The 27,725-nt window shown below is 44.1% G+C and overlaps 1 protein-coding gene across 1 annotated transcript in view; it reads left to right on the forward strand.

The window, feature by feature from the left end:
* The window catches only part of IL1RAPL2 (interleukin 1 receptor accessory protein like 2), a 1,150,952-nt gene that overhangs the window by 44,920 nt on the left and 1,078,307 nt on the right, over nt 1-27,725 (forward strand). Inside the window, exon 2 of the mRNA XM_056540576.1 lies at nt 26,503-26,606. Within this exon, the coding sequence (XP_056396551.1) occupies nt 26,525-26,606 (82 nt within the window). The 5' untranslated portion in view covers nt 26,503-26,524. The remainder of the gene's footprint in view (nt 1-26,502; nt 26,607-27,725) is intronic.

Consider the following 27,725-nt stretch of genomic DNA (forward strand, 5'->3'; position numbering starts at 1 on the left):
GAATTGATGATTGATCCTGGTAGCTAGCTAGGGTCATCTCAAGTTCTTGTAGCTCCCTCTGCCAGGGCATGAACTTCCACCGTCCGGGGCATCCTTGCAGAATGACCAGATGAAGTAGATTTGGTCTGGGCCTTCCCTTAGAGCTCTCCACATGCAACACACTTTTACCACACTGGTGCTTAGGAACAACTGGAGATAAACTGGGTTAACACCCCCCCCCCCCCCCCCCACTACACTATATGGGCAATAATTTATAGATTCCCATTGGCATGCAGGGTCACATGGGGTTTACACTGCTCTACAAAGACACATAAATAACATACATAAGAATATTGTAACAAAATAAATATAAAAATATATAAACATTTAGTAAAGTGCTGGAACATAATTAATACAATAATAAGTCGCTCAGTGGAACCAACATCGGTGCTGCAGGTCTGCCCGAGACAGTCCAAAGCCACAGAACAGCCTTTGGTGCTGGGACACCACATTAACATCATCTGATTGTCCCAGCTGGAATTGAGACTCATCAGACCAGACAACATTTTTCCAGGCTTCCATTGTCCTATTTTGATGAGCCTGTGTGAATTGTAGTCTTAGTTTCATGTTCTTAGCTGACAGGAGTTGCACCCAGTATGCTGCTTTAGCCCATCTGCATCAAGATTCGATGTGTTAGGCATCCAGAGAGGGTATTCTGCATTCTTTGGTTTCATGGGAGAAGGAACCGGAGGAACACTTCCCCACAAGGAAATCACGTTGGGGGACTGATAATGGTGCAATCCCCTCCAGTTCAGCCAGCATTCCTAACTTTAAAAGTGGAACTGTGGGCAGTGGATACAACTTCTGATGCTCTGCGTGTGGCTTACACTTGGGGAGAAGAGTATTCAGTGCAGCCAGGTGTCTGGCACTAGAGGCAGCCTGTTTAGTGCCCAGCTCCTGGCTTTGCTGACTCCTCCTCCCCCTATTAATGTATGTTTGTGGGGCAGCCAGTGGTCTGGGACAGAGTAGTCTGGAGGACAGGGGTCTTGGGGACAGTGATCTGGGCGATGGGTCTGGGTGACAAAATAATCTGGAAAACGGGTCTGGAGGACACAGTGATCTGGGGAATGGATCTGGAGGACTGGGGTGGTCTGGGGGCATGAGCAGTCTGGAGGACTGAGTGGTTTGGGAGCGTAAGGGCTATGAAGGACAGAGCGGTCTGGGGGACACTGGTGTGGGGTACAGAGTGAACCGGCCGGGGGGGCAGCAATATGGAGGACAAAACGTTCTGGTGGAGGACAGAGCAGCCTGGGATAAAAAATAGTCTGGGAGCATAAAGGGTTTGGGGGACATGGGAGTGGGGTACAGAGTGTGTGGAGGACAGCAATCTGGAGGACAGAGTAGCCTGGGATACAGAGTGGTCTGAGAGCATGAAGGGTCTGATGGACAGAGCGGTCTAGGGGACACGGGTGTGGGGTACAAAGTGGGGGGCCTGAGCTGTGTGGACGACAGCAATCTGGGAGAAAGTGTCATCTGGAAGACAGAACAGTCTGATGGACAGAGTGGTCTAGGGGCATGAGAGGTCTGGATCTGCCCCTGATGTGGGTGCAAGAGAGGAGCTGCATCTGTCTGTATTCCTGTCATGCTGTGATGATTTCTCCCTGTATAGACAGTAATGGGAGAAGATAATAGAAGCCTATAAAACGCAGAAGCTGCTTTCGAGCTTCTGACTCACCGTCACCAAGCAGGAGCTGGCAGTAAGGTTATTGCTGCTGGTCAAAGGGCTGGAGCCACTGTTGTGGCCAGAGGATCACCGGCTGTCAGTGTGCACCATGAGAGAGCAGGTGTGCGACCTCCACAGAAACAGGCCTGAGCTGTCCCTGCACCACAACAGTGTGCTGGCCTCGCTCAAGACCTGCGTCCTCCGGCTTAGTCTATTAGGTGCAGGCTGCACCATACAGTACAGATGGAGATACTAGTTGATTGTAGCGGATACAGTAAAATTGTTTATTAGGGTATCTTAGGATCAGAACAGGATGTTATGTATGTCCATAGCAGCAGAATAGTGCGTTTAGCTCTGGAGTATAATTCAGGATGTGATTCAGGATCAGTATAGGATAAGTATTGAAATGTATGACTTAAAGTGGTGCTCCAGCATTTTACATGAGATAAAGGGGATAAGTGTCTAATTGCGGGGAGTTGAAGCTGCTCTTTTACCCCATCCCATTTAGTGTCCAAGCACTCACAAAACCACATCCATCTATATCTTTCCACCCCAGATTTGTGGGCGTTCCTACGCCCCTGCTGAATTGTAACAAGTGGTTGTTTGAGTTACTGTTGCCTTTCTGTCATTTAGAACCAGTCATTCCATTCTCCTCTGACATAAGGCATTGCTGTCCATTCAGGTGCTGCTGACTAGAAATTTTTCCCTTTTCAGACCATTTTCAGTAAACCATAAAGACACTTGTGCGTGGAAATCCTAGTAGATCAACAGTTTCTGAAATACTCAGACCAGCCCCTCTGGTGTCAACAACCATACTATGTTCCAAGTCATTTAAGTCCCCTTTTATACCCATTCTAAGTGTAAACTTCAGCAAGTTGTCTTGACCATGTCTACATGCCTAAATGCATTTAATTGCTGCCACATTATTGGATGATTAGCTACTTGTGTTGTCTCCTCTTAAACACTTGGCACCAGTGAATAAATGTATATTTCTGTTTTGAAAGCACAAACAGATGGGTCATGTCAGCAGTTTGGAATGGGAATTGCAGCTGACAAATTCCCTGTTACCCAAACCACAGTTGTAGGAAGGGGAGGTCCTATAGGAGAATTACGCTGTTTGGATCATCACAGGACCTGAATATACTTTGGATAGGGCATAAGAAGTAAAATGCTGAAGTACACCTTTAATGAAGCAAGTATAACTGTGAGCATAGATCTCAAATGTAGAATAATTCTACATGTGAAATTGTTGTAAAAGAAATAGCATTCTGAAATAAACCGTATGTTCAAAATAGTTTTACCTGAAGAACTGTTAGGATTTTTTTTTCACTTAAAAAAAAAAAAAAAAAAAATGAGAAACAAAACAATCATAGGTGTAACAAAAACTGTGCACGTCTCATTCACTGAGAATGACACATTATGGTCTTCTAAAGCATAACATGAAATCAGGTTTCTACTGAAATAGTTAAATCTCAATTGTATCTCCAGCTCTATTCGTGTCATTATTGTAGGATGTAGGACTTAAAGGGGTACTCCGCTGCTCAGTATTTGGAACAAACTGTCCTGAACGCCCGGGAGCTCGTGACGCCATAGCCCCCCCCCCTCATGATGTCACGCCCCACCCCCTTCAATGCAAGTTTATGGCAGGGGGTGTGACAGCCATCACGCCCCCTCCCATAGACTTGCATTGAGGGGCAAGGTGTGACGTCACGAGCGGGTGGGGTTATGACATCACGAACTCCCAGCTCCAGCGTTCTGAACAGTTTGTTCCAAATGCTGAGCAGTGGAGTATCCCTTTAAGCTCAGTTAATGTGAAATATATCAAAACATGAACGTTCAAGCAAGGGCCCAACAATATCTTTTCTTTCATGGCGCAAGATGTTCATGGGGCAAGATGGAAAGACGTGTCTTTATAAGAACATTATTGGGTCTCAAGTTGACTCTGTATTTGATCACAAAAGTAAAATTGAAGCTCATAGTGCACTTTTTGATCAAAATGTGTCCTCCCGTCTACCACGTGGAGGTGGCCTTACTTCGGATGGGACCCTTGAGCTTACGGTCTATTCACACAGCAGAATTTACGCATGCAGAATACCGCACAGATTGCGCATGGTGATTCCACCTCAAATGAAAGACCAATAGACTTCTGTAGGATTCCGCATTGCCATTCACACTTTGGAATTTCCACATGCGGATTCCTCACCTATTCCGCACAAAATCCATGCAAGCCAGAAACTACCCAAATGAATGCGGAAGCATAATTGGTGGTGATGTGCCGAAATTCTGCGATGTGAATAGACCCTTACTCTACTTGCCTCTTCTGGGCATAAATCCTCTGAGTACATGCAAGACCCAATATCAGTTTTAAAGTCTCCATGTGGATAGGGAGGGGTACATGGCCAAGAAGGGTTGCTAACCCTTCATAATGTATTTATTTATTTTTCTTTAGGTCTAGCTAGAGAAATGATTCCCATCCTGTACCTATTAAGAACATGTGTCCATTCACTTCTATAATAACCTTGTCATTGTACACAAAGTGTGTAATAGGTTTGGCAATGTTATGATTGCATTCACAGGGGTAGTGACCGTGACCTATGTCTGCAGGGCAAAAGGGGTCCACCTAGAAATCTGGGGTATATGCTTTGGAACCCCCTGGTAAGAGCCACTTATAACTATGTTTGCGTCTTTAGGTTAAACACACAATTGGACAGTACTATAGAACAGAGACAACAGCATTCTGTTCCATTACTTTTTTAGCCCATGGGCTGCATTAGGCCTATAAGTGATCGGAACAGCTTAGGTCAGGAACTTATCCTGATTGGCTGCTCACCTGACTTGTGTGGGTGGAGTCTGACATGATGACTTAGAGCCTTAGTGTATTGAGGTGTACGGTGTCCATTTTAGGACATCGTCAGTCGTCAGCCGTACCTCGGTCCTCCTTCATGCAAAACAGCGTCCCGCCTCCTCCCTCGGACCAACCTCCATGAGGCGTCAGCCGCAACTCCCTCCTCTCTCCTTCCTCCTTTGTCATCCTAAAGTCTCTCATCCAAAACTCCGTCATCCCTCGGACGAAAAACTTTCCTCCCGTGTAGCAGAGCTGAGTGAGTGTCTGCTCTCTGCTATACGGGTTCTGCTGTACATACCATTCAATTTCGGCTCTGCTATACAGTGCTGTGCAGCGACGGCTCTGCTATGCGTCTGAGGGAGAATCGTCTGAGGCATGACGGCGTTTTGGATGAGGGACTTTCAGATGAGAGAGTTGTGGCTGAAGGATGACAGTGATTGGTGTGAGGGAGGAGGTGGGACGCAGTTTTGCCTGATGGAGGATTGAGTTGCGGCTGACGACTGATGGTGATTGGTCTGAGGGAGGAGGCAGGACACTGTTTTGCCTGACAGAGGACTGAGGTACGGCTGACGACTGACGATGTCCTAAAATGGACACCGTAGAGGTGTAATGAATCCCAGTGATGGCTTCTACTCTAACTGTGGTGGGGCATACTGATGTGTGCTGTACAAGAGACTGTGTAGGAGAGGGATTTGCAGAGAGGTATACATGGGGCTCAAGGGGAAATCTTGGGTGAGTTCCCTCACCTTTTTCCACAGGACTTGACACCTGGGTATACACCTCACTGAAGTCCCAGCACACTATAGTTTCCAAGGGGAAGTTTATTCTGATGCTTGTAGTCCCTGTTTATTAGCAGAGCACCCTTGGTATTAAAGTTCATGCCCTTCTAAAATAGGTAAAAGTATTCTGAATTGGTAACAGACTGAGGAAGATTTTGGTTAAGCATACTGGTGCAAAGCACTGCTGTGCTATCTGTGACGCTCCAGCTGTTGCACAGGCTCTGGTCATGCAATGAGTTGTAGTTTGGCGACCCAAATTTTCCCTGGAGACCAAAGGAATTATGTTATGCCGCTGAATCAGTTATTTGTCACCCTTTAAAAAAAAAATAAAAAAAAACCCTTGTGGTAAGTGGTTAACTTCTGTTTTACCAATGGGACCTGTTAAATTAAAAACTCATTATTATATCTGCTCTCTTACTTTAAATGTCTGGTATATTTTAGCTTTTCTTCTATGCTTGGCTTTATTTGCTGAAACCTTATGTCTTTTTTGCAGTAAAAAGGAGTCCAGGGGACTATGCGCCATAGACTGTGTGAGGATAGTTAACTTGATGGATTCAGTGACTAATTTCTATAAGCTGCTTTAGATAATGCATCTTATCCCAAGTCATTCTGACCACTTCGCCATGTGGAATAACAAAGCTGCTGACACATTTTGCTTGCAGAACACATGGGGCCTAAGGTCTGATCTTTTCTGTGCATTAAAGAGGGTCACATATTCTGAATGGAGGGTGAAGTTTTGCGTCTGCAGCAGATGTTCCTTGGCTGGCATAAATATCAAATACTCTGGTGAATCAATGTTATAAATTTGGGTACCGTAAATGGCTTTGTGATCGGTGCCAGGTGCTCTCATTTCATTATTGGATGACTGCCTGAAGTCAAAGCATGAATATTCTGAATACATAAAGATTAGTTCTCATTGTATGAAAGAACACCTCTCTTCTTTTCTTACATTTCCATACCCATCTGAAAACATCTGTTAACAGAAATTAAACACTGCAGCTCAATGATCCGTTATTCTAGGATTTCTTCCTTTAAAGGGGTACTCCGGCGCTTAGACATCTTATCCCCTATCCAAAGGATAGGGGATAAGATGCCTGATCGCGGGGGTCCCGCCACTGGGGACCCTGTGATCTTGCACCCAGCACCCCAGTTAAAAAATCAGTCCCCGGAGCATGTTCGCTCCGGGTCTGATTACTGGCGACCATGAGGCCGGTGGCGTGTGACGTCACGCTCCGCCCCTCAATGCAAGCCTATGGGAGGGGGCGTGACAGCTGTCACGCCCCCTCCCATAGGCTTGCATTGAGGGGTGGAGCGTGACATCACACGAGGGCGGAGGCGTGACATCACACGTCGCCGGTAATCAGACCCGGAACGAACATGCTCCGGGGACTGTTTTTAACTGGGGTGCTGCGTGCAAGATCACGGGGTCCCCAGGGGCGGGACTCCCGCGATCATGCATCTTATGCCCTATCCTTTGGATAGGGGATAAGATGTCTAAGCGCCGGAGTACCCCTTTAAGGCCATGAAGCTGTAAACACTTTGGTGCTGGAAATCTCTGTAGCTCGATTGTAAAGTATATATGAACATGCGTTCATATATATGTGAATGAAGTGAATGAAGTAGTAAGCATGTCTATATTGTTGTCAAATTATTATAAACCATTATAAAACCTCTACTAAATTTTAGTACATCAGTAGAGACTGTGGCATCTAAGTGGTTAGACAGAGGGAGGGGCATTTCTCTGTCTCCGTATTAGGTAAACGCCAGAAAAAACGCCAGAAAAACTGCCAAAACTCAGGAAAAACCTGTGGCAGTTTTTCTGGTGTTTTTGCTGGCGTTTTTTAGGTGTACAAAAAAAAAACAAGTGGAAACCTAGCCTAACAGATTCCTTTTAAACGTCATATTGCAGTGTTGGCCACCCGATTCCTCCAAGATGACAGCAAGTGCCAATTGAACATTTCATGCCACGTCACTTCCGATCTGTCTTAGATTGGCCCTTTTACAAACCCTTAGACATAGTAGCATGCGATAACAATATGGGGAGATTTATCAGAGAAACAGTGAAGAAGTTAGGCTGCGTTCACATCACGATTTCTCCATCTGACTTGAGTACACGAATTTACAACTTAAAATCGTATATAAAGTCGGATCCATTGACCTCAATTAAAAAATCGGATCCATTACACACATCCGATTTGATCCGCATCCGATTGCACACGATTATTGTTCGACTCTGAAATCGGGTTTGACCGCGATGTTTCCCCCAGACTGAAAATCGGATTCAAATCGTGTATGAAAAAAATATAATGAAGTTCAATGTAAATTGTATTTGATAGTGTAATCAGATTAATCGCAGCAGTAATTTTTGTTCACACATGCGCAGTATCCTACGACTAGTTCAGAAAGTGCTGGAAACTGCTAGGAACTGCGCTGCTGAACTTTAGTACGCAACCTCCTCTGCCCCCTTCTCCATTGCAGCATCTGCATTCACATAATCCATTATATAATCATTGTAAATTGCTCAAAAACCCCAAATTTTCTCTCACACAAGCACTTCTATATCTCCTATCTCCTTCCACACTCAATACACCTTTCAACGCGCTCCTTTTATGAATTGAATAATAAAGCTTTATTGCCCTTGACATCAAACATGATCCCATTTTTATTAAATAAATCGGATGAAATCTGATGACATTTGCCAACCATACGATTTTTTATTAATAATTTTTTAATCGGATGAGTGTAATTTTTTAGATACGATTGTATACGATTCTAGGAATCAGTTTTCATTAGATTTTTTGGTCCAATATTCAGATGGAAAAATCGTGATGTGAAAGCAGCCTTACCCTTGCTCAGCATCCAGACAAGAAACAGGGTGATTGGTTTAGATCAAGCGCACTCTGCCATTGCCTATGATTGTTTTTTATGCTTACTGGCTCCTACTTATTGCTGATTACTTCAGCTTGGCACTTTGTGGACACTCTGGCTTCTGACTTTGGACAGTAAGGCTGGGTTCACACCACGTTTTTCAAATACGGTTACTGTATGCGGTTTTCCGCTAAAAAACGTATGGCAAAAACCGTATGCAACCGTATGACTCCAAATAAGGTTTTTCCCCGTATACGGTTCCAAAACGTATGTACGGTTCTATCCGTTTGCATCCGTTTTTGCCAACGGTTTTGCTATTTTATTGGAATTAGTTTTCAAGCAATTTAATAAAGTTACTATTGTTCTATTGAAATTCCTTCTGCGCATATGTCAACTCCAAAAACGGATTAGAAAAACCGTGTGCAACCGTATTCTGAAATTCTGTGTACGGTTCTCATAGACAACAATGTTAAAAGAACCGCATATGGTTCACATACGGTTTTCCAACCGGAGGCAAAAACGTGGTCGGCAGTGTTTTTGCCTACGGTTGAAAAATCGGTAAAACTGTATCCGAGGCAAAACGGATGCAACCGTACACAACATTTGGAATACGGTTTACAATGCATTCTCTATGCATACGGTTTTGGATACGGTCGTATACGTTTTTTTGTGGAAAACCGTATACGGTTACCATATTTGAAAATCGTAGTGTGAACCCAGCCTAATCTGGTTAATCCCTTTGCCTGCTGTATCAGTTTATCTGTGCTTTTCTTGTTCTCATCCCAGCTAGTTGACTTATCTTTTGCCCATTCTGTGTCCTTTGGGTCTGTTTAAGGCCTATTGTCTCGCACGTTTAAGGGGTCTTCTGACTCATTAGACACTACTTGGATCCCTAACAGCACAGTCCTTTATTTTATTTTTATAAAAAATTGTTCATTATGTCAAGTGAAGTTGTGAAGTTGTTTGAATTAACAATAACCATTTAAAGGGGGTACTCCGGCCCTAAGACATCTTATTCCCTATCCAGAGAATAGGGGATAAGACGCCTGCTGGCGGGGTCCCGCCTCTGGGGACCCCTGAAATCTTTCATGCAGCCCCTTGCTATGATCAGCCTCCGGAGCAAACATCGCTCCAGGTCTGATGAATCACGATCATGGGGCCAGAGTAATGTGATGTCATGGCTCCACCCCTGTGTGACATCACACTCTGCCCCCTCAATGCAAGCCTATGGAAGGGGGTGGGATAGCCACCACGCCCCCTCCCATAGCCTTGCATTGAGGGGGCAGAGCGGGACATCACATGGGGGCGGAGCCGTGACGTCACGATACGCTGACCCCATGATCGTGATTCATCAGACCCGGAGCGATGTTCGCTCTGTAGGCTGATGATAGTGGGGTGCTGCATGAAAGATAGGGGATAGGGAGTACCCCTTTAAGGATGAATTCACTCATGGCAGATTTGTTTATATACATTTCTGAAAAATTTCCATTTGTATGAATAAGGCGTGTAGAAAATCATGCAGCTTTGTGAATCTGAATGGGGGTTATGCCTACAGTAAACACACCACATTTAGATAAATGGAAAAATTGCAGAAATGAATAAAACAAGTAATGAAAGCAGCAGAAAACCTAATAATAACAGTAATAAATGGGGCAGCAAATAAGGGTGACATCATTATTACGGGAGACTATAAAGGGGTACTCTGGAGAAAAACAATTTTTTTAAATCAACTGGTGCCAGAAAGTTAAACAGATTTGTAAATTACTTCTATTGAACCCCTTAAGGACCAATACAAATAAACCTGTACACCCCTGAAAGACCAGGCCTGTTTTTTCAAATCGGGGATGTCTGTCTTTATTAGAGAATAACTCTGGTAACGTTTTGCCAATCACGATAATTCTGACATTGTTTTCTTGTCACAAGTTGTCCTTCATGTACATAGTAAAAGTAAGCCAATATCATTTGTAGTTTTTTTTTATAATGCAAAAAATCATGACATTTTTACAAAAAATTACGATTTTTTTGCTATTTTAACACTAATAGGTTGCGTATATTTATACATACTGACCAAATAGTTTATGAAACTTATACTTTCAGATGTCTACTTTATTTTGACGTCTTTTTTTTTGTTTTTAATTAATATTTTAAATTAGTTAGAAGCCTAACAATTTAACTTGAAATTTTGAAAATTTAGAAAATTTTAAAAGTACATCTTTTTTTGTGTGCTATGCAAGGTTTGCAGAAATTAAAAGGTAGTAGAACATAGGAACACCCCCCCCCAAATGACCCCATTTTAAAAACTAGACCCCCTCAAGGTATTCGCTAGGGGGTACAGTGAGTATTTTAACACCATAGTTTTTTGGCAGGAATTATTACAAAGTCAGTGTTAAAAATTCGAAATTTGCAATTTTTCACAAATGCATTATTTGGGGGGGCATATTTTTTGTACATCACTTCTGATATAGAAAGAAACGCACCCTATATTTTATTTAGCTGCTTGTCCCATGTTCGGAAATACCCCCGCTTAGGCCATATATGGTTCCTTGGCCGTGTGGTAGGACTCAGAAGGAGAGGAGCGCCATTTGGCTTTCAGGGCAGAACAGTACCCCCACCCCCACAAGTGACCCCATTTATATACCGCACTTCTACAAGTTATTGGCTGCACCAGGGACCACTCTGATTAGTCCTTGGTCGGCTGGCAGTTTAACGCGTCTGTCTGTGACAGTTAAGGCTCCTGATGGATATATCCGCCATGTTGAGGGAATAAGCACCCGCTCATGGCGAATATATCCATCACTGCTGCGGCTGGGTAGCTCAGTGTGTCCGCTCATGACTGTTGGCGGGAAATCCGCCGCTATGAGTGGACACACAAAGCTACCCAGCTGCAGCAGTGAGCTCATTACCGTGACTGCTGCATAATGTGTAGGATCACATGGTGGACATCCGCAACATATTACATGCTGCGGATGTCCGCCAATGCGATCCTACACATTATGCATTTTTAAAAATTAGATTAATTTAATAAATGTATTTTTAATATATATATATATATATATATATATATATATATATATATATATATATAATTTTTTTTTATTTTTATATTTTTTTTTTTACACTTTTATTACATTTTTATTTATTTTTACACTTTTATTTTATTTATTTATTTTTACACTTTTTAATGCTTTGGAATACTTAGTATTCCAAAGCATTGCAATTATATGCTGCCTGCCAGTTTTCACTAGCAGGCAGCATATTAGGACGTGCCTCTGGCACGTCCTTTCAGGCAATACCCAGGGCAGACCTGGGGGTCTTTGTAGGACCCCCGGCTCCCCAGGTATGCAGCAGCACCCCGCGATCGCGCTGCGGGGTGCTGCAGAGGAGACAGAGGGAGCCCCCTCGCTCTGTCAGAACTCCTTACAGCGCGCGGTCACTTCTGACCGCGGCTGTAAGGGTTAAACTGCCGGGAGTGAAGTGAACTTCACTCCCGGCAGTGCGGCAGGTCCCGGCCAGCCGCGGACACACACAGCACCCCGCGATCGTGATGCGGGGTGCTGCAGGAGTGACAGAGGGAGCTCCCTCCCTCTGTCATAACACTTACAGCCCGCGGTCACTTCCGACCGCGGCTGTAAGGGTTAAAACTGCCGGGACCGAAGTTTACTTCGGTCCTGGCAGTGCAGCAGGGTCCCGGCTGTGTGATACAGCCGAGTCCCTGCCGCGATCTCGTGGGTGCACTGGGCAGCACCCACGAGAAGAATGGACAAGTATAGACGTCCAGGTGCGGGAACGCCCGCCAACCTGGACGTCTATACTCGTCCGTGGTCGTTATCGGGTTAAAAATCCTAATCCTTCCAGTACTTATTGTTACGCCGAGCGCTCCGGGTCCCCGCTCCTCCCCGGAGCGCTCGCAACATCCTCGCATTTGCAGCGCCTCGGTCAGACCTGCTGACCGGGTGCGCTGCAATACCTCTCTCAGCCGGGATGCGATTCGCGATGCGGGAGGCGCCCGCTCGCGATGCGCATCCCGGCTCCCGTACCTGACTCGCTCTCCGTCGGTCTTGTCCCGGCGCGCGCGGCCCCGCTCCTTAGGGCGCGCGCGCGCCGGGTCTCTGCAATTTAAAGGGCCACTGCGCCACTGATTGGCGCAGCTGGCTTAATTAGTGTGTTCACCTGTGCACTCCCTATTTATACCTCACTTCCCCTGCACTCCCTCGCCGGATCTTGTTGCCATTGTGCCAGTGAAAGCGTTCCCTTGTGTGTTCCTAGCCTGTGTTCCAGACCTCCTGCTGCCTGCCCTGACCTTCTGCTACGTCCGACCTTGCTCTTGTCTACTCCCTTGTACCGCGCCTATCTTCAGCAGTCAGAGAGGTTGAGCCGTTGCTGGTGGATACGACCTGGTTGCTACCGCCGCTGCAAGACCATCCCGCTTTGCGGCGGGCTCTGGTGAATACCAGTAGCAACTTAGAACCGGTCCACCAGCACGGTCCACGCCAATCCCTCTCTGGCACAGAGGATCCACCTCCAGCCAGCCGAATCGTGACAGTAGATCCGGCCATGGATCCCGCTGAAGTCCCACTGCCAGTTGTCGCCGACCTCACCACGGTGGTCGCCCAGCAGTCGCAACAGATAGCGCAACAAGGCCACCAGCTGTCTCAACTGACCGTGATGCTACAGCAGCTATTACCACAACTCCAGCAACAATCTCCTCCGCCAGCTCCTGCACCTCCTCCGCAGCGAGTGGCCGCTTTCGGCCTACGATTATCCTTGCCGGATAAATTTGATGGGGACTCTAAGTTTTGCCGTGGCTTTCTTTCACAATGTTCCCTGCACTTGGAGATGATGTCGGACCAGTTTCCTACTGAAAGGTCTAAGGTGGCTTTCGTAGTCAGCCTTCTGTCTGGGAAAGCTCTGTCATGGGCCACACCGCTCTGGGACCGCAATGACCCTGTCACTGCCTCTGTGCACTCCTTCTTCACGGAGATTCGAAGTGTCTTTGAGGAACCTGCCCGAGCCTCTTCCGCTGAGACTGCCCTGCTGAACCTGGTCCAGGGTAATTCTTCTGTTGGCGAGTACGCCATCCAATTCCGTACTCTTGCCTCCGAATTATCCTGGAATAATGAGGCCCTCTGCGCGACCTTTAAAAAAGGCCTATCCAGCAACATTAAAGATGTGCTGGCCGCACGAGAAATTCCTGCTAACCTGCATGAACTTATTCATCTGGCCACCCGCATTGACATGCGTTTTTCCGAAAGGCGTCAGGAGCTCCGCCAGGATATGGACCTTGTTCGCACGAGGCGGTTTCTCTCCCCGGCTCCTCTCTCCTCTGGTCCTCTGCAATCCGTTCCTGTGCCTCCCGCCGTGGAGGCTATGCAAGTTGACCGGTCTCGCTTGACACCTCAAGAGAGGACACAACGCCGCATGGAGAATCTGTGCCTGTACTGTGCCAGTACCGAACACTTCTTGAAGGATTGTCCTATCCGTCCTCCCCGCCTGGAAAGACGTCCGCTGATTCCGCACAAAGGTGAGACAGTTTTTGATGTCAACTCTGCTTCTCCACGCCTTACTGTGCCTGTGCGGATATCTTCCTCTACCTTCTCCTTCTCTGCCGTGGCCTTCCTGGATTCCGGATCTGCAGGAAATTTTATTTTGGCCTCTCTCATCAACAGGTTCAACATCCCGGTGACCAGTCTCGCCAGACCCCTCTACATCAATTCTGTTAACAATGAAAGATTGGACTGTACCGTGAGTTACCGCACGGAACCTCTCCTAATGTGCATCGGACCTCATCACGAAAAAATTGAATTTTTGGTCCTCTCCAACTGCACTTCTGAAATTCTTCTTGGATTACCGTGGCTTCAACACCATTCCCCAACCCTTGATTGGTCCACAGGAGAAATCAAGAACTGGGGTACTTCTTGTCTCAAGGACTGTCTTAAACCGGTTCCCAGTACTCCCTGCCGTGACCCTGTGGTTCCCCCTGTATCCGGTCTTCCTAAGGCTTATATGGACTATGCTGACGTCTTTTGCAAGAAGCAAGCTGAGACTTTACCCCCTCACAGGCCTTATGACTGTCCTATTGACCTCCTCCCGGGTACTACTCCACCCCGGGGCAGAATCTATCCTCTGTCTGCTCCAGAGACTCTTGCCATGTCAGAGTACATCCAGGAGAATTTAAAAAAGGGCTTTATCCGCAAATCCTCCTCTCCTGCCGGAGCTGGATTTTTTTTTGTGTCCAAAAAAGATGGCTCCCTACGCCCTTGCCTTGACTACCGCGGACTTAATAAAATCACGGTAAAAAACCGCTACCTCTTATCTCGGAACTCTTTGATCGCCTTCAAGGTGCCCACATCTTTACCAAACTGGACTTAAGGGGGGCTTATAATCTCATCCGCATCAGGGAGGGGGACGAATGGAAAACGGCATTTAACACTAGAGATGGACACTTTGAGTATCTGGTCATGCCCTTTGGCCTGTGCAACGCCCCTGCCGTCTTCCAAGACTTTGTTAATGAAATTTTTCGTGATCTCTTATATTCCTGTGTTGTGGTTTATCTGGACGATATTCTGTTTTTTTCTGCCAACTTAGAAGAACACCGCCAGCATGTCCGCATGGTTCTTCAGAGACTTCGTGACAATCAACTTTATGCCAAAATGGAGAAATGTCTCTTTGAATGTCAATCTCTTCCTTTCCTAGGATACTTGGTCTCTGGCCAGGGACTACAAATGGACCCAGATAAACTCTCTGCCGTCTTAGATTGGCCACGCCCCTCCGGACTCCGTGCTATCCAACGTTTTTTGGGGTTTGCCAATTATTACAGACAATTTATTCCACACTTTTCCACTATTGTGGCTCCTATCGTGGCTTTAACCAAGAAAAATGCCAATCCCAAGTCCTGGTCTCCTCAAGCGGAAGACGCATTTAAACATCTCAAGTCTGCCTTTTCTTCTGCCCCCGTGCTCTCCAGACCTGACCCATCTAAACCCTTCCTTTTGGAGGTAGATGCCTCCTCAGTGGGAGCTGGAGCTGTCCTTCTACAAAAAAATTCTTCCGGGCATGCTGTTACTTGTGGGTTTTTTTTCTAGGACCTTCTCTCCAGCGGAGAGGAATTACTCCATCAGGGTTCAAGAACTACTGGCCATTAAATTGGCGCTTGAGGAATGGAGGCATCTGCTGGAGGGATCAAAATTTCCAGTTATCATATACACTGATCACAAGAATCTCTCCTATCTCCAGTCTGCCCAACGACTGAACCCTCGCCAGGCCAGGTGGTCGTTGTTCTTTGCCCGTTTTAACTTTGAAATTCATTTTCGCCCTGCTGACAAGAACATTAGGGCCGATGCCCTCTCTCGTTCTTCTGATGCCTCTGAAGTAGAAGTCTCTCCGCAACACATCATCCCTCCGGACTGTCTGATCTCCACTTCTCCAGCCTCCATCAGGCAAACTCCTCCAGGGAAGACCTTCGTTTCTCCACGCCAGCGTCTCGGGATTCTCAAATGGGGACACTCCTCCCACCTCGCAGGCCATGCGGGCATCAAAAAATCCTTGCAACTCATCTCTTGTTTCTATTGGTGGCCGACTCTGGAGACGGATGTTGTTGATTTTGTGCGGGCCTGTACTGTCTGTGCCCGGGATAAGACTCCTCGCCAGAAGCCTGCTGGTCTCCTTCATCCTCTGCCTGTTCCCGAACAGCCTTGGTCACTGATTGGTATGGACTTTATTACAGACTTACCCCCATCCCGTGGCAACACTGTTGTTTGGGTGGTCGTTGATCGATTTTCCAAGATGGCACATTTTATTCCTCTTCCTGGTCTTCCTTCAGCGCCTCAGTTGGCAAAAAATTTTTTGTACACATTTTTCATCTTCACGGTTTACCCACGCAGATCGTCTCGGATAGAGGCGTCCAATTCGTGTCTAAATTCTGGAGGGCCCTCTGTAAACAGCTCAAGATTAAATTAAACTTCTCTTCTTCTTATCATCCCCAATCCAATGGGCAAGTAGAAAGAATTAACCAGGTCCTGGGTGACTATTTACGGCATTTTGTTTCCTCCCGCCAGGATGACTGGGCAGATCTTCTACCATGGGCCGAATTCTCATACAACTTCAGAGTCTCCGAATCTTCTGCTAAGTCCCCATTTTTCGTGGTGTACGGCCGTCACCCTCTTCCCCCCCCTCCCTACTCCCTTGCCCTCTGGTTTGCCCGCTGTGGATGAAGTGACTCGTGATCTTTCCACCATATGGAAAGAGACCCAAAATTCTCTTTTACAGGCTTCATCCCGCATGAAAAAGTTTGCCGATAAGAAAAGAAGAACTCCCCCCATTTTTGCTCCCGGAGGCAAGGTATGGCTCTCCGCTAAATATGTCCGCTTCCGTGTCCCCAGTTACAAACTGGGACCACGCTATCTTGGTCCTTTCAAAGTCTTGTGCCAGATTAACCCTGTCTCTTACAAACTCCTTCTTCCTCCTTCTCTTCGTATTCCCAATGCCTTCCATGTCTCTCTCCTTAAACCACTCATCATTAACCGCTTCTCTCCCAAACTTGTTTCTCCCACTCCTGTCTCCGGTTCTTCTGACGTCTTCTCCGTGAAGGAGATTCTGGCCTCCAAGACGGTCAGAGGGAAAACATTTTTTTGGGTGGATTGGGAAGGCTGTGGTCCAGAAGAGAGATCCTGAGAACCTGAGGACAACATCCTAGACAAAAGTCTTATCCTCAGGTTCTCAGGCTCCAAGAAGAGGGGGAGACCCAAGGGGGGGGGGGGTACTGTTACGCCGAGCGTTCCGGGTCCCCGCTCCTCCCCGGAGCGCTCGCAACATCCTCGCATTTGCAGCGCCCCGGTCAGACCTGCTGACCGGGTGCGCTGCAATAATTCTCTCAGCCGGGATGCGATTCGCGATGCGGGAGGCGCCCGCTCGCGATGCGCATCCCGGCTCCCGTACCTGACTCGCTCTCCGTCGGTCTTGTCCCGGCGCGCGCGGCCCCGCTCCTTAGGGCGCGCGCCGGGTCTCTGCAATTTAAAGGGCCACTGCGCCACTGATTGGCGCAGCTGGCTTAATTAGTGTGTTCACCTGTGCACTCCCTATTTATACCTCACTTCCCCTGCACTCCCTCGCCGGATCTTGTTGCCATTGTGCCAGTGAAAGCGTTCCCTTGTGTGTTCCTAGCCTGTGTTCCAGACCTCCTGCCATTGCCCCTGACTACGATCCTTGCTGCCTGCCCTGACCTTCTGCTACGTCTGACCTTGCTCTTGTCTACTCCCTTGTACCGCGCCTATCTTCAGCAGTCAGAGAGGTTGAGCCGTTGCTGGTGGATACGACCTGGTTGCTACCGCCGCTGCAAGACCATTCCGCTTTGCGGTGGGCTCTGGTGAATACCAGTAGCAACTTAGAACCGGTCCACCAGCACGGTCCACGCCAATCCCTCTCTGGCACAGAGGATCCACCTCCAGCCAGCCGAATCGTGACCCTTATCAGCTGCTGTATGCTCCACAGGATGTTATTTTCTTTTTGCATTTCTGACCACAGTGCTCTCTCCTGACATATCTGTCTGTCTCAGGAACTATCAAGAACAGGAGAGGTTTGCTATGGGGATTTACTCCTGGCTCTGGACAGTTCCTGAAACAGACAGACAGGTGTCAGCAGAGAAAAAAAAAAAAAAAAAGAAGAGCTTCCTGTGGAGCATACAGCAGCTGATAAGTACTGGAAGGATGAAGATTTTTAAATAGAAGTAATTTACAAATCTGTTTAACGTTCTGGCACCAGTTGATTTAAAAAAAGATATCGTTTTTCACCGGAGTACCCCTTTAACTACCTGATATAGACTGGGTAGCTGAAACCTGCAGGTTCAGCAAAGCAAACAAGTTTTTGCAATAATAAAGGACAATTACCCAACTAGTGCAGGACCCAACAAGAGGTTTTTCACTTTTGGGTTTTATATTTACCAATAGTCTATACATAGTATTTGAAGTAGAGGTCGGGGATCATCTTGGTAATAGTTTCCACAACATAATTAGTTTTCATTTATCTTCTATAAGAAGATTTCTACTAGTGGGGATACAAAAACATTAAACTTTAGGAACCAATTACAAGAGGACCTTAGTGACATATATTGGGACTTAAACGTTCACAATCTAAATGGGACATTTGTAAGCACATCCTAAATAGATCTTGTGGACAACATATATCCTACGAGAATATGAGAAGAACAATTTGGTTAATTAAAACAATAAAGGATACAATAAATGATAAGAGGAAAGAATTCAGACTACTAAAACAAGAAGGTAGTGTGGAGGCGTTAAATTCATAAGGAGAAGAATAAAATGCTGTAAAAAAAAAATATATATATATATATATATATATATATATATATATATATATATGCAAATTAGCTCACCACACCACCTACACAGGTAGTGCATCCTACAAAACAGCTCAGGCTCCGATTAAGAATTCTCTCTATATGTAAAAATGCAACAAAGAGAGTAATTTTCTTAGGAAGAAAAAAACAAACAAAATATTCTTCACCTACATAAAAATATATATATATATATATATATATATATATATATATATATATATATATATAAATACAAAGAATACTGCAGCACTCCAGGGTACAGGTGAAAAAACTGTGAAGGTAGTTTTATTCCATCAAGGTGCACAAAGGCTTTGTGCACCTTGATGGAATAAAACTACCTTCACAGTTTTTTCACCTGTACCCTGGAGTGCTGCAGTATTCTTTGTATTTATATACCGTTTGGAGCCCTGTGACCTTGGGTCCCCTGCTGAATTGCACCCAACCCTTCATGCAACTCGGTGTGCTGCTACCTTCTGTATTTTCTATATTTTTTTATATATATATATATATATATATATCTATACTCAATGGCCCTCTTAATATATTTATTTACTATTTCAAACCCGACATGTTTTGTCGGGTTGTGCACCAGATGCTGTTGCATTGCGCCACAAATTCTGTCTGACCCAGAATTTGTGCCAGAAAAACCCCAACTAACTCTCCATTTTGCTAAGAAAACCAGAAAAAGGGGCGTGGTCGCCAGGAAAAGGGGCGTGGTCTCCTAAAAGGGATGTATTCCCAACATTTTCACAAAATCCAACATATTTACTAAGGTTTCCACATAAAATGTGGTGGATTTCAGCTGAGAAAAACCAGACAGATCAGAGCATGTGTTAAAAAAAAAAAAAAAAAAAAAAAAAAAAGCAAAGTGTAGGGAAAGTGGAAAATGTAGTGAAACCTTAGTAAATACTGTGGAAAATAAATTGGCCCTCATTTACTATTCTAAACCCGACTTGTTTTGTCGTTTTTTTTTTTTTGTCGCATCTTTGTATGCGCCATGTCGCAGACATCGTGCGCCAGTCTGCGACACGATGCGAAATTTTTTTCCCGACGGACCCGATGTGGATTCTCCCAAACCCGAAAAAGGGGCGTAACCCGACCTTTCTGAGCTTTCCCACGTATTTATAAAGGTTTCCAACCCGAATTTGTTGAATTGTTGTGGATTTTTTCCCGACAACTCAGAGGAGTTGGAAACCAAGACCTACAAAACCCACGTGCGACAAACAGGATGCGACATAATAATAAATACCAGGGGGAAAAAGCAATCGGGTAAGAAAGCAAGATAGACTTACAACCCGATTTTCTAAGTAAATGAGGGCCATTGTAGGGAATTAAAACCCACAAAGAAACCTACACTCCACTCTTAGTAAATAAGGGCCAATGTGTGTGTGTGTGTATGTATGTTCCAGCATCACTTCCAAATGGCTAAAGATATTAACATGACAGTTGGCACACACGTTACTTATATGTCAACAATAAACATAGGATAGGTAATTTAAAGGGGTTATCAAGGAAAAAACTTTTTTTTTTATATATCAACTGGCTCCAGAAAGTTAAACAGATTTGTAAATTACTTCTATTAAAAAATCTTAATCCTTCCAATAACTATCAGCTGCTGAAGTTGAGTTGTTCTTTTCTGTCTGGCAACAGTGCTCTCTGCTGACATCTCTGCTTGTCTCGGGAACTGCACAGAGTAGAAGAGGTTTGCTATGGGGATTTGCTTCTATTCTGGACAGTTCCCGAGACACGTGTCATCAGAGAGCACTTAGACAGAAAAGAACAACTCAACTTCAGCAGCTAAAAAGTACTGAAAGGATTATGATTTTTTAATAGAAGTAATTTACAAATCTGTTGAACTTTCTGGAGCCAGTTGATATATATATATAAAAAAAAAAAAAATCCTGGACAACCCCTTTAACCCTTACTCACCCTCATTTGCCAGGGTCTGGGTTTTTGTTTAAAGTCCCATGCAAATCTATGGGAAACATATGTTACTGCATAACTTCCAAACAGCTGAAGATATTTCGATAATACTTGGTCACATGTTACTTATATGTCCACTAAAAATATATAGGATTGTTAATTTAACCCTAACCTACCCTCATTTGCGAGGGTCGGTGTTTTTGTTTGAAGTCCAATGCAATTCTATGGGAAATGTATGTTCCAGCGTAACTTTTGTACGGCTGGAGATATACTTGGTCACATGTAAATTATATGTCAAATAAAAATATAAAATAGTTAAATTAACCCCTAACCTACCCCCATACCTGAAGGATGGGGTTTTTGTTTCAAGTCCCATGCAAGTATATAGGACTTCTGGTGCCTTACTCCACAAGTTCCACTCTGCATCTCTTGGTGAATGCGTCAGTCACTGGCAAGCCACACTCTTCCTGCATTCCATGCCCCATCTTGCAAGGACATGCCCACCCTTTAAACCACACTCCTTTTATTTTTATCTTACAATATCTTTACCACAACGCAGCCCCACCTGAGGACAGGATAAATGGATTAGATATGTGGATTGGATGTGGGGACGGGATGTGGGGACGGGATGTGGGGACGGGATGTGGGGACGGGATGTGCGGACGGGATGTGGGGACGGGATGTGCGGACGGGATATGGTGACAGGATTTGAGGTCGGGATATGGGGACGGTATATGAGGTTGGGATATGAGGACAGGTAATGAGGTTGGGATATGAGGACAGGTAATGAGGTTGGGATATGATGTTGGGATATGAGAACAAAATATGATGACAGGATATGAGGTTGGAATATGAGGAGGGGATTTGGAGTCTGGATATGAGGAGGGGATATGGGGTTGGGACTTAAGGACGATAGGAAGAGAAAAGATTCCTCCTATGTTGCTTTTCCTCCACCGCAAGGATAAGGTATGAAAAACCAGGCAGCGTCGGGTACTTAGCTAGTAATTACATAAAACTGAAAATGCTGCCCTCCTAAGAAATAGTCTGGGTGTAATGGTGGATGAGGATGTAAGTACCGTGCTAGACAGACCCTTATTCCTTATATTTAAAGATTTTACAATGACAAGGATTGTTCCACAGGACTAGCGCTTAGGAAATGTGGTTCCATATCAAAAAGGGGTTAAAAAGGGATTCTGGGAACTATAGGCCTGTACATTTAACATTTGATATTTGTAAAATGTTTTAGGGTTTTCTTAGAGATGATATTCTGGAATATCTCAATGAACATAATCTGTTAACACAACACCAACATGGGTTTAAGCGGGGTCAGTCCTTTCAGACTAATCTGATCAGCTTTTATGAGGTCAGTTATAGATTGGACCGGGTGAAGTTGTGGATGTTATATATCTGAACTTTGCTAAGGCATTTGATACTGTGCCACACAAAAGGTTAGTACATAAAATGAGGATACTGGAACTAGGGGAGAAAGTATGAAAATGAGTTAGTAACTTGCTCAGCGATAGGAAGGAGATGGTTGATATCAATGGAACTTACTCTGATTGGGTGACAGTTACAATTGGGGTACCACAGGGGGCAGTACTGGGTACACTTTATTCTGAATGCCATATTGGAATCAGGAAGGATTTTTTTCCTCTGTAATAGATCAATTGGCTTCAGCCTCATGTTTTTTTTTTTAATTTTTTTTTTTTTTTTATCCTTCCTCTGGACTAACTTTCAGTAAGAAATGGGCAGCACTCACCACTTTGATGCAGAAAAGATTATTCTTTATTTTCGGTGCAGAAAACAGGTAAAACATATTCAACTGGACCAGAACACAACAGATCTGATCAAGCTGGGTTACAGCTGTGGCCTGGGTCTATTGGAGCTTGTAGTAAGTACGCACATGCAACAGCTGAAGCCCAGCTTGATCTGATCTGTTGCTTCCTGCTCTGTTTGAATATGTTTTAGCTATTTTCTGCACCAAAATAAAGAAAAATCTTTTCCACACCAAAGTGGTGAGTGCTGCCTATTTCTTACCGAAGTGATTTTTTTTATGGACATTGTGCCTTTTGGGATTTTAGCAACCCCAATGATGTACGGAGGAAGAGTTAAAGTAGGGAAACTGCTTGAGAGTTTGTACTTAAAGGACAAGTCTCGTGCTCAAAAACGTATCCCTTTAGATTGCGGGGGCCCCCCCTTAATCTCCTGTTTGGAGATATAATCCCCTCCATAGAGCTCTATGGGAGAGGCGAACATTGCCGAAAGGCTCTCCCATAGAACTATATGGAGAGGGTCGTGATGCGCTTCTGTTCCAAACAGGAGATCGCGGGGGGCCCCAGCATTCGGACCCCCCACAATCTAAAACTTATCCCCTATCCTTTGGATAGGGAATACGTTTTTGAACATGAGACCTATCCTTTAGCCACTGCATACTGTGGCCGTTTAATATACTGGGACTGGTGCCGACAGAATGACTGTTTTACTATACAGTAGTGTTTTAAGTTGAACTTGATAGACTCTTGTCTCTTGTCTTTTTTTTTTACCTTACAGACTATGTCACGATGTCACAATTCTGCAGTGTGTTACCATATTTTAATATAGACTATTATTGTATTGTGCCCTTCTACTTCAATTATGTGATTGTTGCTTAGGGCTATATTAGACAGCCTGAGCCGCCCTGTAAATAAGCATCGATCTCGTAGATCAACACTTGTTTACAGAGCCTGTGAGATGGTTTGATTGTTGGATGTAGATGGCTACATGAACGATTGCTGGATCGTTCATGCGACCCTTTGTGGCTATCAGCTGAGCCGCACATTCCCTATTACATAGATTTTTGTTGGTGATGTCTTCCTGTTTGGCCAATAATTGCCCTGTATAAAAGGGCCCTTAATCTTCAATTTCTGGTTATTTCTCTACATAAACCTTTTATCTTCTGTCTTTAGCATTGTTAAAAAACAACAGGTCTTTCTTAGTTTGGTATTTAACAAAGATACAGTAGCAATGAGTCTTTTGCTGAAAATAGGTTATAAAACGCGTCAAGCCTCTTTACACTTGTACGGTGAAAGTGTTATGTGAAGCAATTTCATTGAAATGTCCCACTGGGGTTTTATTACACACAACAAATTGTATTTTAATCTTATTTTAATGTATATATCAGATGCTTTTTATAATTGGGCATGAGGTTTTAATTGTATGCAGTCTTGTCTTGTACATAAAATGATATCTGAGAGTCTAACTAAAATGAGCTGCCGCACTGCATTTAATAAGTGGAGGGAGCAGAGAGGGAAAGTCATTTAGAGTTGTGCCACTTGAAAAGCATCTATTATGGCTTCATTATTGCAATTATCTGTCAAAAATGTATTACGCTATCTTGTCAAGATATTCTTAGGGGCTTGTGATATTTTAGATAGAGGTTAATAACAATGAATATTTTTAGTTTTTTAATTATTGATTAGCATTTTATGCTTCATTTTATATGCTTTTTACTGATACTTGGGTCTTGACCATTTTTACTTTGGAAACCCAGATTATACGGGGCTTGGCTTTGTCTTCCTGATGTTCTTGGTTTATGTCCCTGTTTGATTCTTCTATTCAAGGATACGCTGTGGTTGTTTGCCACAGATTTTTTTTTTTTTTTTTTATTAAAACAAAAGCAAAATAGATTTTGTAGAAATCTCATCCACATGCTGAAAAATGTGAAAAAATAATCTGCTCAAAAATTTACCATTAAAGGGGTACTCCAGTAAAAAACTTTTTTTTTTTTAAATCAACTGGTGCCAGAAAGTTAAACAGATTTGTAAATTACTTCTATTAATAAAATCTTAATCCTTCCAGTACTTATTAGCTGCTGAATACTACAGAGGAAATTATTTTCTTTTTGGAAAACAGAGCTCTCTGCTGACATCATAACTACAGTTCTCTCTGCTGACATCTTTGTCCATTTTAAGAACTGTCCAGAGTAGAAGAAAATCCCCATAGCAAACATATGCTGTTCTGGACAGTTACTAAAAGGGACAGAGATGTCAGCAGAGAGCACTGTGTTCCAAAAAGAAAATAATTCCCTCTGTAGTATTCAGCAGCTAATAAGTGCTGGAAGGATTAATATTTTTTAATAGAAGAAATTTACAAATCTGTTTAACTTTCTGGCACCAGTAGATAAAAAAAAAAAAAAACCTTTAAAGCATATTTTAAAGATCAGCAGATTTAGTACAGATTTTCCATATTGATTTAGGTTGGGATGTTAAAATTCAAAATAAATCTACTATTTTAAATTTTGTTGCAGAACTTACATATTTAAAATGAAAATGTTTTATAGTTTTTTTTTTCTTCTTCTACAATATTACTATAATCTACACAACATTTGGTTAAGGATTCCAATTTAACTCAACTTTACAACATTCTATTAGAGCATTCTGGTTGTTCCCACAGACAAACTCAGCATATACAACTCTTTTACAGAGTGTCACCAAAAGCTGGTAATATAGTATAGCTATGTATCAGTATGGAAAATTACTAATAAGCATTCAGTCTATCATACATGCTAGATAGTAAATACTAGAATGTAGTTATGAGCGTACATAATGGTTTTAGCGTAATAGATATGCCTTTTCAGGAACTGTATCATGTATATTCTTTTGCAACGATAGGTGGACTTGCAGAAAAACCATTAGGAAAAAGAGGACTTCTAGGGGGCACTTCTCCACAATGAGTACAGATTCGAGTTTCCAGCTTGAACCGGGCTCTTCGTCATTGCCTGACTAAGAGCCCGGTTCGGGCTGGAAATGCTATCTGTGCGTTGCATATTATCATCAATAATTTCCTATAATTCTGCTTGAAATTCAGATCTGTACTCATTGGCCCTCATTTACTTAGAAAATCGGGTTGTAAGTCTATCTTGCTTTCTTACCCGACTGCATTTTTCCCCTGGTATTTATTATTATGTTGCAACCTGTTTGTCGCACTGGGTTTTGTAGGTTTTGGTTTCCAACTCCTCTGAGTTGTCGGGAAAAAATCCACAACAATTCAACAAATTCGGGTTGGAAACCTTTATAAATACGTGGGAAAGCTCGGAAATGTCGGGTTACGCCCCTTTTTCGGGTTTGGGAGAATCCGCATCGGGTCCGTCGGGAAAAAATGCTGCATCGTGTCACAGACTGGCGCACGATGTCTGCGACATGGCGCAGACAAAGATGCGCCAAAAAAACCCGACAAAAATAGTCGGGTTTAGAATAGTAAATGAGGGCCATTGTGGAGAAGCGTCCCCTAGAAGTCCTCTTTTTCCTAACAGTCCACCTATCATTGCAATTACCTGATCACCCCAAACTATTGGAAGCTGGACAGACCACGAGGCGGCTGACCACACATTATTTTTCACGCTCACAAGATGTTGTGCTCTTAGCATAACATCTATCGGTAAGAAGCCAATTTTACTTCCTATTGCTTTTTTTTATCCTTGCAGTCTTCACGAGGTGCGCACCTTTTTTTTTTTCTCTTGTCATGTATAATCTTTTGAGCTTTCTTAGACTAAGTTCACATCTTCATTAGAGCTCCGTTTGGGGTGATCCATCACAGAGTACATTTAAACAGCTGGACCTGAGTGAACAGAGGCGTAACTTAATGCTCTTGGGCCCCAGTGCAAAATTTGTTCTATGACTCCCACCTGCCATGTGTCAAAAATAAGACAGGCTCAGGGGTCTTTGGGGCCCCTCTTCTATCTGTGTCCAGGTATGACTGCTACCTCTGCACCCACTCACGTTATGCCCCTGTGAGCAGATAAAGCTGTAATTATTTGTCCAACTAAATCTTGCTAAGTAAGTAACCACCAGATACAAACCCAACCTACCACATTAAGTTCAATTGGATCCATTGGTGTCAGTTGTGCAACAGCCCATCTGGTTCTATTTTTCTGCAGTGAACAAACTCTGTAAATGTGAATGAGGCCTTAATTGTATTAACATGCATCAATAAGACTATTTCATTATGATGCTGAAATTCTGCTCATTTACAAAATTTCCTCCTTTATGTGTTCCAGAGTCTGGATAAGACGGTAAAAGATGAAGACTTCTGTACTCTTAACCTTTTTGATTTGGTCGGCGGTAAATGCAGATTTAAAACTGGTGTCCAAAAGAAACTCAGGTAAGATTTAAAACTGTGCATAAGAGAAGGATTTGATAACTCTATGTAAATATAATGGTTCTTACAGACACTAATAGAAGCGATTTTATTATGTTGCTGCAAAGGAGAAATAAAGGTCATCACTTGAGGCTACAAAGATGTCGATGTAAAGTCAACATTGGTCAGGGATCTTTACTGTTAGAGTTGTAACTCTGTGGCACATGCTTCAAAAACAACTTGAAATGATGGTTTTTGATTTTGTCTTCAGAAACAGGACGAACAAGTTTATTTATATTGGTAAAAGGATTTAAACTGCTGATCAGGGATATTTTAAGTTGACAGTAATGGGCTAGAAAGGACTCCTACAACTCATAGGGCAGGGTCACACTGGGCGCATCTGCAGTGTATTTCAGGCTGCAGATGCTCCAATGGCAGTCACAGAGGGATTGGGTAGCTCTGTGTGTCTGCTCGTAGTGGCGGATTTCCCACTGTAGAGTTATACAACAGTAAGAGCTTAACAGGCTGATAAACAGTTGTATTGAAAAATATTTAGTAGAACTTGCATTTTGTTCTTTTTAACCTTTTCTCATTTTGGGCTAAGTACTCCAGTGGGCGGTCCTACTCAGTGATTGACAGTTTTCCCTGTGTCAGTATGCATACAAAGATAGCTGTCAATCACTGATTAGTAACACCCACTGGACTCCTTAGCAAAGTGATCCCACATCTATTCCCCCCTTAAGGGTGCATTAACACGGGCGTATTTGTCAGCGGATCCGCAGCTGCGGATCTGCTGACAAAGGCCCCTAAAGTGCTGCCCTCTTTGTGCCTGCTAATAGTGGCAATCTGCCGCTACGAGCAGACACACTGTGAAGTGCGAGTCGCAGTGTATCCGCACATCTCGCACATCGCGGCCGCTCCCCCGGCTCCCTGAGCTACACAGAGAGCGGCCGCGATGTGTGCGAGTACGCTGCAGGGTAACTCGCACATCGCAGTGTGTCTGCTGGTAGCGGCGGATTGACGCTATTAGCAGACACAAAGAGGTCAGCACTTTAGGGGCCTTTGTAAGCGGATCCGCAGCTGCGGATCCGCTGACACATACACCCATGTGAATGCACCCAAAAACAGTGTTTTCCAAACAGT

The sequence above is a fragment of the Hyla sarda genome, chromosome 9 (assembly GCF_029499605.1).
Source record: "Hyla sarda isolate aHylSar1 chromosome 9, aHylSar1.hap1, whole genome shotgun sequence".
Classification (NCBI taxonomy): Eukaryota; Metazoa; Chordata; class Amphibia; order Anura; family Hylidae; genus Hyla; species Hyla sarda.